Below are 13,145 nucleotides of genomic sequence, written 5' to 3' on the forward strand. Positions count from 1 at the left end.
TCCTCTCGGGATCTTGGGTACACATGCACATGTGCCCGGCATGAGTTTAAGCCACTGGGTCCGAGACTTGAACTGCGGTCGGCTACATGGGAATCCAGTAACATAGCCATTATGCCAACTGTTGGTCCCTAAATCTTTCATTTACATTTACCAGTGTTAAATTATTTTAATCAAATCATATGAATTGCTGTAAGTTTTACTTCCTTTAGTTCGCTTTAACCTTTATATTTTTAAGAGTACTTATAAGTTTTTCAAATGATATTAAATGTTTATATGCAGACATATTTAAATTATCATTTACATTTGTTTCTCTTCTTTTTTTTTTTCCCCCTGGTTTACTATGGGGCATGTGTACCTGTCGGAGAGAGAGAGAGAGAGAGAGAGAGAAATCAGATGACCGTGCCACAATCCCTTCTCTTCCACTCTCCTGGTAAAGAATGCCTTGTTGAGATTTTGGGCATCCATGCACACACATCCAGCATGATCTTCGAGCCGCCGGATCAGGACTGGAATGACAAAACTGGCCGTGTGGGATCCACAGCCTTAAGTTCCATGCCACCTGGTGGCCCCATAGCATTTCTTTAAATAAAATTTTATTGTATATATTTGAGGTTTATGAAATGATGTTTAAAATACATAAGCCACAGAGATCCACGCACCCACATGCAGAGCACGGCGGTCACTGTAGTGAGGTGGGTTAACATATGAATCAGCTCCCTTTGCTGCTCTTCGCGTGTTTGATAACAGCAGCTAAAATCTATTTATTGAATACAGATCCATTCCTTTTTAAAAATAATGATCTAATTTTATTTATTTTATTCTAATTTTGCTACAGGACACGTGTGCTCACCAGAGAGAAGCAGAGAGCGAGGGAGAGAGAGGGGGAGAATGACACAGCAAGTTGCCAGGTCCTGGACTTGAACCACAGTTGATCATGCTGGATTCCAGAGCCTTAACCACCCCACCACCTGCTGGCCCCAAAGATCCCTTTCTTAATCTACATTCATTTATAAGCAAACAGCCAACTTCTTGTTTCCTGCATCTTTTACCGTTTTTAGTTTTAATTCTATTCCTGCATTGACGTACTGGATCTTGGATGCCGGGCTACTACATGGCACGTTTTTCAGACTGACAGGACTGGAGATTTGAACCATGGTCGCCATGTGAGACCTGTCTTCCCCTGAGCAGCGCCTTACACTTTTCCAAAGAACCAGCCCAGAAAGATATTTCAAACACTATCATATAGATTTGGAATTTCTTAAGTTTGCTATTTGTACTCACCCATACATTTCAATGATTGTATAAACTCAAAGATTCTTAAAATTAAAAACTTATAACACATGAGGGGGAAAAGACGCATTTTAAACCACTCTCCTCATTTTCCGAGTACCATATTCTCCTCCCCAGGACCACCCAGAAATATTCAGCTTCCAAAGGATGACACCAGAGCTCATGTCCTCTTGGGGTTTTTCCCAAACTGGTAAGAGAGGCAATGAATTTGAAGTGCATGTTGTAGAAAAATGAACTTTCAAGCAGGGACATAATTTACGGCATGAACAGTAGGTTTCTGTCGATCTTAAATGTACAGATTTATCCATTTCATCTCCCACAATGTCTTTTTTTTATTATACTACATATGGAAATGTCAATGAAAACTCTAAACTAGAAAATACTTTATGAAAGCCACGAAAACCTTAGTTTTCACTACAGTTCAATCGAGAATCATGGCCAATCCCAGGCACTGCTCACTGCCTGCCTCTTCAGCTCAGTTCTTGTGATATTCACAGGAAGCCTGTGGTGTCTGAAAGGCCATTCCCAACACATACCCATCGACACAGAGTTGGAGGGAAACCAGCGCTCAGGGGGGTCTGGTTAGTTCACACTGAGAAATACCCGGTAGTGTTTTAGTTACAGCAAAAGTCATAATAAGAATGTAGACATGAATGTGCGAAATCTATTAATAAGCAGAAAAACATGTTCCATTAAATTCTTTGAAATGGTTGTGAAATCCCTACATTTAAAATAAATAACTCTAGTGCGAAACCACAAACAATATGACTTCTTCCAAGTTACTTTGTAGGACAATACATGCTTTCCTTTTCCCGAAATCATTTTTAAACAATGTTTCCGAAGCATTTAGAATTTAGTTGTCACGATACCCTTGCCCTCTTATATAACAGTTAAAAAGATGGACTAGGCCCTACTCAAAGGCGGTGCAAGGGAACAAATCCACTAGGAACCCGCCGCACCACAAAAGACACCCTTGCAGAAACGGGAACGCGAGAGCTGCATTAAATTTTGACAAATCCGTTTACACTGTTACGGGCATTCTCTCTGTCTAATTCACACCACGGAGAAGTAAAACCACGGAGAGCAGCGAGGGGAGACCGTGCACGTCCACCCGGGGAAGGGGCACCGTGACAGGTCAGCAGCAGGTGGCTCTTCAGGACTCTGGCAGACCGTTTTATGCATAGTTAGAAAGAAAGAAAAAGTCGACACAGGCCCAAAAATCAAGAAAAAGACAATGTTGCAAAGTCGCGTTACACGGCGTGACTCGCCCCCCTTACCTCCGCTACCAGCTGCTGTAGAGACGGCGAAGCCACGGGACGCAGACTCGAGTTTCCCCTCACGGGGCTGTGGAGGCTGATGTAGGCCACGGCATTTTTCTGCAAAACCTTCTTGAAATCCTGAAATCCAAACACATGTCTCTCTTTAACATGAATAAAAATAACAGATTCTACTCACTAAATATGGAAAATGAATACTTCACACTTAACATCATTACATTGCTTAAGTACTTTTTTTTTCTTTTATAAAAAAGCAGTCTTGGGGCCAGGAGGTGGCATGGTGGTTAAAGTGCTGGACTCCCACATAGCCTATGGCAGTTTGAGTCCCAAACCTGGTGGCTTCAAACTCATGCCAGGCATGTGTGCATACGTGTGCAAAATTCTGAGAGGACAATGGAGGCCATCTCCCCAGGAGGGTGATTTCTCACTTTTCCTCTAGCCTTACCCTGTAAAATTGAAGACCCCTGGTCCTATTACAACAGTATTCCTAAGAAGTCCTGCTATTTTCCTGTTTTCCTAGCACAAATATATAGTAAATAATTATTATGGTGGTAGTTCTATAGACATGTACTAAAAATTAAAGCAGGCCTTTGGAATTACATGTTTTAACACTATCCGTTGAAAGACTACAAGGACTTACACACATAGCAAATTAATAATGTGTCTGTTTTATTTGATTTTACTTATTTTATTTTTATTGTACACTGGCAATTTATAATTGTATAAATTTATGGGTTACAAAGTGATGTCATGACTATTTTTTCTTTTTTGGAGAGATTTTTGCTATAGGGCATGTGCATTCGCCAGACAGATAGAGAGAGGCAGAGAGACAGAAAGCGAGAAATCCACCCCCCAGGGGGGATGGCCACACCGCAATCCCTTCTCCTCCATTCTCCTCTTGGTATCTTAGGCACGCACGCACACGTGCCCGGCGTGAGTTTAAGCAACCGGGTCCGAGGCTTGAACTGCAGTCACCTACGTGGGAGTCCAGCGACATAGCCATTACTCTAACTGCTGGTCCCAAAGTGATGTCATGACTTTTCATTCGGTGTGGGATAATGAAATCAACTTAGTTAACATACACATCACCTCAAATACGTAACATTCTTTGAGGAAAGAACATTTGAAATTTGCTCTCTTATAAATTTAAAAACACACAAGTCTATATTATGGTGTGACACACCATGCTGTAGAACAGAACTGAAAAAAAAATTCCTTCTAAGATCGTGTAACCTGTGACCATCAAGGCGTCTGCTCTCCCCACCCCCAAGTCACTGCAAGCACCATTCTGCTCCTTGTGCAAACGCGTGGCTGTGGCATAGATACGTAACAGAGTTCTCCTCAGCCTTAAACACGGAGAAAGCTCTGTGATTTGGAATGTGAGTGCAAGTGGAGAACATTATGCTGAGCTTTGAAATAAGTTAAGCACAGAAAGGAAAATATCTCATGTTCTCACTTTTATCCTTATTTCATATTAAAAAATGTGTCCAGACTTCTGTACTAGGACTAAAAAGACAACAATTCAAATCCACTACCATATAGACACTGTTAGTACAAATAGTTTCCACGAGACCCTCACAGGATAGGCAGTAGTGCTCGCGTTTGAGGAGTTGAGTCTTAGAGAACCGAGTCTTGCCTGCGACCACATGTTTAACAGAGTATTCAAAATCTTAAATTCTGTACTCTAAAATCTGTAATAGTTCCACAATGGCCAGTGAAAATCAAAGACAATCTGCACAAGAAATGATGATTTTTAAAGTAAAGAATCTGTTTAGCAAAATGTTTAATTTTCCTCATGGACCAAGATCAGTACTGAGTGAATTCTCTAATAATCCTGTCACTAGAAATCCACTTTTTAGGTTATTGACCAACATCGCTTAATCCTCTTAACTACAGCTGTGGGTTTCCAGGGGTTTCTACACAAGCAAAATTCAATTTGGCAACATGATATATCAACAAGGACTTTCCTCAATGGCCTTCACCAGGGAGCACACTGAGAGCGTAAGTCCGTTTCATTCTGGAAGAAAATGTTCCATTCTCAAGGAGTAGATTGGGTCAGAGCAGCCCGCACAGGATAATTAAGAGTTTTCTACTTCCCTTCAACCAGATGTTTTAAAAATGGCTTTATGAACTATATTAAAATAATCTTCTGAAAGGCAGTAAATCCCCCAAAAATATTTTATAAGTTGATGATCAAGTCTGTTTATATTTCACCGTTTTCATTGCTCAGTTAGTCGTGTACAAAGCCAGACAGTGACAGAATGTGTAATCAGTAGTAAAACATATGTACCTATTTAAGTATTCAGAGGCAATGATACCCAATATTTCCTAATAGGAACAGCCTTTTATAACAATAGTTTTTTATTCCTGTGGACACCCACATTCTAGTAGTTATATCTTTAGTTATCTGTTGATTGAGAAAATATAAAACTACTAAAAGATATAATGGGTATGCTAAGATTTAAAAACAAATTTGTATTTCGTTAACCAAAAAATACCTACTTAACTTAAAGAGTTGCTTATCTAGATATAAGCCACATTAATTCAATTGATAAGCTATGATGTTTGATGTTCAAATATGTTGAAGGACTTTTGCAATACAATTTCCTGTGCATAGGAGTTCAGGATGTTTAAGTTAAAAGCTACAAAGGTAGCTGTTCTTACTTTAGAACACGGTTCAGAAATATATATTAATTTAAAATTCATCTAAATTGATTGTGAAAGCTACTAGATAGAGGCCAGCATATGGTGTGGTGGTGAAGGCACTGGACTGACCCCACATGGCAGACGGGAGTCCAGGTCCCGGACCTAGTGGCTGCCTTTTCACTTTCCGTCTCTCTCTCTCACCCTGTCTCTCCCTGGTGAGCACGTGTGCCCTATGGTAAACCTTAAAATAGTAATAATAATAATATTAATAAAGTAAATTAAATAATTACAAAGTTACTAGCTAGGTATCTAGAAGACTGATAAAATTGAAACAAATATTTATAATTTGGAAAGAATTCATAAAACATTTAATATGTGTATTATTGTTGTAAAAGAACTGGGACATATTTCACTGTTCATAAATGACTAGAAACAATCCAATTTGGTAAATTGTTGTTTAACTTACTTACTGATCTTTAAAGTAATTCAAAATAAATGTTGGAAAGGTTCACCCAGCTATTACATTTTTCATCTGATAAATGTCAGTTTAAAGGTTCGCTCATGGGCCAGAAGGTGGCATGGTGGTTAAGACACTGGGTTCCCACACATGGGTGGGCACCATCTTCAGCAAGTTGAGGCCACATGGAGGGGTCTGGGTTCAATTCTCAGCCCACCCTGAGAGCTGAGCATGGTGATGGAGGAGTTGTAGGTGGGGTGTGCACCTGCAGTGCCCACTGCTCAAGAAGCAGAGTCAGCCCCTGCCTATGACGCACTACCTACACGAATGGAGTGATCTGGGGGGCACAGACAGAGAAAGCTGTGAAATTCCAGCTGGATTCTGGCTTCTCCTTTGCCTGTGAGAGTTCATTTGGCCACAAGCTTCCCAAGGTAAAGGTGAGCCAGGAGGCAGAGGTAGGCAGGCAGGAAGGAAGGGCTGGAGGGTCGGGGTGGAGCAGGGGTGCAGTGGAAGGAGGAAGGGCTGGAGGGAAAAGGTGATCACTATTTTAATCCAGTCTTTAGACAGTAAAAATAAAATAATTGGGTCATGAAAAAGTCATGACACATTTTTGCAAAGAAAAATGTAAGAAAACATGTCATGACTTTTTCGATGACCTAATACTGAAGTAGAAAGCATTTAATATAAGAGATTATTAACTAATTTCAGGTAATTCCTAGAATTTTTTTTAAGATAATGTTATATATGACACAATCCTTTCCAGTCCAGGACTGGTTATCCTTTTTTTTTTTTTTTAAAGAGAGATTTTTGCAATGGGGAGTGTGGAGAGACAGAAAGCGAGAAATAACCCCCCTACCCCCAGGGGCAATGGCCACATAGCAGTCCTCCTTCGTTCTCCTCTATGGATCTTGGGGACGCACACACACCCACCCAGCGTGAGTCCTATGCTGCTGGGTCTGGGACTCGAACTGCTGTTGACTACGCAGGCGTCCGGCAACGTAACCATTCTTCCATCTGGTCCCCTTGCCATCCTCTCTTCCAAAGAGAAATACGATAATCAGCTAAGCAATACTGTGGGTTATGTCAGGGTTTGCAGATCTGAAGCAATATGGAAAAAAATATCTGAAGATCACACACGGTTTACTGTGGCCGAAATCTACTGACCCCTCATTCTGAATCTCAGTAAATTAGCAGATGATAGTTCACTTGAGAAGGATGTTCCTGTCCTTGACGTCAACAATGTTATTTTATCTAGTGTATTTCAGCAAAGAAGAAAAAAGAAGAAAAGCATTATGATTCATTATATCTTACGTTACCTCTCCCCATTCATAGGAGCCAATGTTGCCGAAATCCGTTCCTCCCCACGAACAGAACACGATGGTGCGGGCGGGCCTCCAGCCTCTGCTCACGCTGAGCATCAAGGCCCGGATGAAGGCGGTGGCGACTGCAGTGCTGCTGCCCCAGGCTTGTCCACCTGGACCGAACGCTGTGTGATGCCTGCTGCCAACCAGGACGTATCGGTCTGGGGAGAGAAGGAAACGAGCCGTTAAAACAAAACATAAACCCCGGGACCGGCAGTTAGCGTAACGGCCTTGTCGTTGGACTGCCCTGTAGTCTACAGTGATTCCCGGACCTGGTGGCTTAAACTCACGCCGGGCGTGTGTGTGTGCCCAAGATCCCGAGAGGAGAATGGAGGAGAAGGGATTGCGGCAAGGCCATCCCCCCTGGGGGGTGATTTCTCCTTTTTCTCCTTTTCTGTCTCTCTGTCTCTCTCTTTCTGGTGAGTGCATGCACCCTATAACAAAAAAACTCCCCCCAAAAAATAAAAAAGAGACAACAACCAAAAAAGAAATGTAATCCTTAGCAATAAGTTAAATGACGTTTACACAACAGTGTTGCGCATCTGAGTAACAAGCAAAATTGATCTAATAATTACAATTAACATTTTTTTTTGCCCACTGTCTTGATTTACGCATCATGTATATCAAAGCAGAGGCAGCTGCTGAAACCAGTTATAACTCCCCAGCTTATATCCACGTTCCTGTCCCTCGCGACAGGAATATTAATAAAGTGTGTAAATATGCGGAATGAAATCCTTATCTAACACGCTTCCGGAATCATAGCAGGAAGTGTCCTGTAAACAAAGTGTGTATATTCGGTAAATATTATTGAACTATTAACACTTTTAAGGAAGCAGTTTTTCAGTAATTATAAATGTTAAAAATGTGGTAGTCTTCTATGAAAATTCTTACAATAAATGGAGAGCTTAGAGAATTACAGCTTCCAATTTGTAAGTTTAAGCCCTATTTTTCTCTGAATAAAAAAATAAAATTTACCAACGTCAAGTCATTCAACTACTAAAAAATTGCTTTTTCATGTATTTTATTTCATGTAATTATCCAGAATTCAGTAGATAATTATTTAAAAGTTCTCCCTGACAGAAAAAAATATTCAATGTATTTTATTGACAAATGGTAGTAAGAAGATGGCTAAAAATACATCTCCAGAGATTTTTCTGATTTTGTGGTCAGTGAATAGTCTCGGTAATAATACTCCTTAATTTATTAGACCACGTAGCCCTCTATACCTGTATAAAAGTTATTTTTTTAATTAAGTATCATTTCAACATGAGAAGCCCAAACTTGATGGTTAAGAGTTTAGACTTGACTGCTCACTTGGGTTTAATCCAGATTTTGCAAGTCACTAGTTGTATGAGCTGGCCAAGATTTATAAATGCTCTCTTCCTCTGTCTCTTCAACTCTAATATGGGATTACTAAAGTATGTACACAATTCAGTGTCCTTGAGTTTTATGTGAGTTACTATTTATAAGGCATTTTGAACAAAACAGGTCCTATAAATGTCTGGAATAACTGAATTAACTTTGACTTCATTACATCAAAAAGTATCTTACTAGAAATATCACAGGATGGAGCTATTTTAGTTTTCAGTGAATTTTTGAATCTAGGAATGAATTTCATTCTCTTTCTCCCTCTCTTTCTGGTAAATGCACATGCCCTACAGCAAATTTTAAAATAATAATAATAATAAATTAAATTAAATAAATATTCTTAAAATTAAAAAATATTAATATTAAGTAATGATTGTTTCTAACTTTCAGAGTCAGGATAGAAGAAGATCATATGAACAACCAACCAATATTTTTCATAGAATTCAAGTAAATAAAATTTGGGAAACGTTGAATATTATGTACTAATAAATTCCTACAATAAAATTGATTTAAAATTTAAAAGTTTTGTCTTTTAATTGTTGCTGTTGATTTCATTTCCTTTACTGCAAATCTAGTATAATTTTGTGCAAGTGGATTTTCCAGTAATGATGTGTAAGTGCAACAATGATGATAAATATTCTAGTGCTTCAATGAAAGATCTTTATGATGAAAATTTATTGAGATGGTTGAAATGCAGTAGTAACAATTTATAAATTCATTTCTATTTTGAATTCAGACACATGATCATCAATTTTTTAAATGCTCCTAGTGTAAGGAAATCAGAGAAAAATAAATACTTTTATGAATTTTTTAAGAGTTAGCTGAGGGAGCTAGCAAGTGGCATAGTGGTTAAGGCACTGGACTTCAGCATGGCAGATCCTGGTTCAAGTCCTGCACTTGGCAGCTTGAAAAGCACACCCGGCACATGTGCACAGGTGACCAAAATTCCAGGAAGAGAACGGAGAAGGGTCTGCGGCATGCCATGCCCCTGAGTGGTGATAGCTCACTTTACTTTTTCAGCCTAATTTCCATCATCGATCCTTAATAAGATATAAAATTATTTAAAACCTAACCAAGTGATTATTTTCAAAAGAATCTTCAGAGCCAAAAGCCATGCAAACATTGTGTAAAATTATCAGAAGTGGGATAGATTAACATTAAACAATTATGTTTGGAGACAAAAATGTATTTGAAAAAGTCATTAAAAATGAAACTATTTTCTATTTAAAAATGTCTTTTCTTGAATAAAAATTTTGATGGCACTATTATGAATTTTTTAAAAAGAACATCGGCAAGTTTAAAAATCACCTGTTTCTTATTTTATTCCTCAACCCCCTTCCACCAAACCCTCTACTGAGGCTTATTTTTGAAAAAAAATATAGTAGAAAAAAGAATAAAGACTTGGGACTAGCAGATGGCATAATGGTTCCATTGTTATACTCCCACATAGTTGATCGCAGTTTGAATCCCAGCCCAGGTAGTTTAAAACTCATGCCGCGGGAGTGTACGTGCATACCCAAAATCCCAAGACAACTGAGGAGAAGGGATTGTGGTTTGGCCATCCTCCTTGGAGGGTGATTTTTTCCTTTATGTCTCACTGTCTCTCATCTCTCTCTCTCTCTGAACAGCGAGCACACACGTCCTATAGCAAAAATCTCTCTAAAAAAGAATAAATTGTTTCTTAATTTTACATTTATCTACTCAGCGTGGCATAACCTTCTAGTTATAGTAAAGTAGGATATTTAACTATGTTATTAAATTATTATAGAGCATTTCTTTATGAGGTTTTATATACAATATGGATTTTAAGTAACCCTCCTTACCTGGAGATGTCAGGCCCTTTACGCGTCCAACAACATTAGTGACTGTTTTGAACTGTGTGACTGTCTGAACTTGCATGCTGACAGTTCTTACTTCTGGAAAAAAAAAATAAAGATGTTTGTTTCTTTTTATTCTGTTGTATTTTTCTTTAAAATATTATAATTTATTTATTCATTATCATAACAAAAGAATCCCACACAACTGATTTTCTCCAGATAACCAAAGTTACGTATTTTTTTCAATTCTCTTTTTAAAAAACAATTTTTTAAGAGAGATTTTTGCTATAGGGCATGTGTGCCTCCCTGGGGGATGGCTATGCCACAATCCCTCCTCCTCCCAGGATTTTTGGCATACACACACAAGTGCCTGGTGTGTTTCAATTCAGGTTCAGGACTTGAACTGCTGTCAACTGTGTAATAATCTGCTCTCAAGGGAGCTAGCCCCTTCTCCTGAAAGCTAGAACTTGCACACACAACAAAGGTCTGTTCACAAAACTAGAGCCTCCATTATGACCCCACCACTTCCAACTTCAACCAAATTTCAAAACATGTACCTCTGGGGCACAAACCATTACTCCAATCATAACAAGGTCTAATTTAATTCAGTTATGGACAGAAAACAAGTCTGTATTCTATTGATTCATTGATATTACATGAGATTCATTTTGTGACCCTGTAGGTTACTGCGTCTGATAAATGAGGATAGGACTTTGTGTAAATATCACATGGAAGAGTATATACTCCCTATTGGACGAGTGTAGCATTCCACAGATACGGTCAACAGACCAAGCCTGAAAATTGTATGGTTACAAATTTACTATTTATTGTACATCGTTCCTCTGTTGATTATCAAAACATGTTGATTTCTCACAAAAATATAAACTTTGTCAACTTATCTTGGCAATCTTGTAAAATTTTGTCTTCATGTAGGTATTTTCAGACCAGTTTGTTAGGATCTATATGAGTTTAATATTGCTATATCTTTCTGACGAATTATTCCATTTCGATCTCAATTTGTTTTCTGAACATCTTCTCTCCCCACCCTGCTTTATATTAACATAATTATTCCATTTTTCTTTTGTTTAGCGTTTCTGGTACATATTTTTCTAACATTGCATTTGCTTCTGCCAGGCATCATAGGACATCTCTGGCTTGAGGACAACAGTTATGCTAATCGTTTGGCTTGGAGTTTTGTACTACAATGGCAGGGTTTTTGATTTTTAAAGACAGATTCTTTTTATTATTCAAAGCTCAGGCAGAAGAAAGATTGCCTCTACCAAGTGGGTGGATTTCTTTCTAGTCTTCCCACTTCCACACCATGGTCCTGGTTTTACACAGAGGTCTTCGTTCCAACTCTCTGCCCCCATAGGCAACCATATCTTTTGTCACCATGAGGCTGTTATATTCCCACTCCAATTTAACACAGCCTATAACCTCTCAACGCCAGACAACCACAGTGGCAACTATTATGTTAGTTCTCTGACTTATAATTTTGTTTTCGTTTTTGCTTCTGGAGGTTTGATTCTATTTGACTCTCTTTTGGATAGCAGCTTTCAATAACATTTTTTTCTGATGCTTCTTTGAAAGTTCCTAGACATTTATATGGAAATATATCTCTTTTTTTTTTTGCCCTCTTCTACCTCCTGATGCCTAAAACTCTGATTTAGAAGAGACATGGAGATCTGGGAAAATGAGCACAAATCTGCACACTTAATAAGGATCTCCATGAACACTGGATCTCTTCAAATGACAGGAGGACTTCTTTATGTACCACTGGGCCAAGACAAGTTCCAAACAATGACTTTTTGCTTTTATTTATTTATTTATTTTTTGAGAGAGGTTTTTGCTATAGGCTGTGTGCGCTCACCAGAAAGACAGAGAGAGACAGAGAGATAGAAAGCGAGAAATCATCCCCCAGGGGGGATGGCCTCACCACAATCCCTTCTCCTCCATTCTCCTCTCAGAATCTTGGGCATGTACGCACACACACCCCGTGTGAGTTCAAGCCAGCAGGTCCGGGACTCGAACCAAGGTCAACTACATGGGAGTCCAGAACATAGCCATTACTATGCTGGTCCCAAGAATGACTTACTAACGTAGCAGAAAGTGTTGTCTCATGTCCTCGTTCACATCCTCACACGTGCTGATCCCAGTCTCTTTGCTGTTGTATTACTCCATACCAACGTCCGAAAAATAACATGCATGCTTTCCTTCGCTAGAATCAGCACTGGATCACACTTTAAATTTTAATCATGGATGTCTATAAAATCTTGGGTAAACTTGTACTTTAATGACACATCTGCTGTTGGCGTTCCAAATTTAAACAGCCCAATGCTAAGGTAATATTACTCTTCACAGCAATAGCAACAGCAATGCTCTTCTTTGGGAATTCCTCTTACAGGAATAATTCAACTCTTTACAGTCATCCATAATAACGATTAAAGAAAACAATAAACATTCAGTATAAATAAACAAGGATATTACTTGGAAAATTATGGTAGAATATATGTCTGTTGAAATGTACAAGGGCCATGAAAACACAGAAACACTGTCAATCAAAGAATAGGATATTGAAGGGTATACATAATGCTGTAGCTTAAGTAAAAATGTGTGTGTTGATAAACTACGAACAAAGAGGAGTTCATAATTAGAACAGAAACTGGGTTAGGCAGGCCTTCCCATTTTTGCTGGGATCAGACCCTGTGGGGAACAGGCTTGAACAAACCTATGATTAGCCTGTATTCCTCTCATCCAAACTCCCAAGGGTGATGAATTACACTAAGAGGTTGTCTCCTTCTAGAGCTGCAACTAAAAACATTGACACCCTGCACATGGATGATGTTAAACTGCTGAAAACGAAGATGGTCTAGAATAGGTTCATAGTTTCTGGTGCCACCTGGATGCTCTCATCACAGTGACCCGGAAA

At 38.9% G+C, this 13,145-nt stretch overlaps 1 protein-coding gene across 1 annotated transcript in view; it reads right to left on the minus strand.

Moving 5' to 3' along the window:
• Window positions 1-13,145, minus strand: part of LOC102486443 (inactive N-acetylated-alpha-linked acidic dipeptidase-like protein 2) — a gene marked incomplete at its 3' end in the record, with an annotated part of 436,765 nt that overhangs the window by 284,559 nt on the left and 139,061 nt on the right. The window contains 3 exon segments of the mRNA XM_027767020.1: window positions 2,568-2,687; window positions 6,987-7,192; window positions 10,223-10,315. Of these exon segments, the coding sequence (XP_027622821.1) occupies window positions 2,568-2,687; window positions 6,987-7,192; window positions 10,223-10,315 (419 nt within the window).

This window comes from Tupaia chinensis, unplaced genomic scaffold (assembly GCF_000334495.1).
Source record: "Tupaia chinensis unplaced genomic scaffold, TupChi_1.0 Scaffold143833_1, whole genome shotgun sequence".
NCBI classification, from domain to species: domain Eukaryota; kingdom Metazoa; phylum Chordata; class Mammalia; order Scandentia; family Tupaiidae; genus Tupaia; species Tupaia belangeri.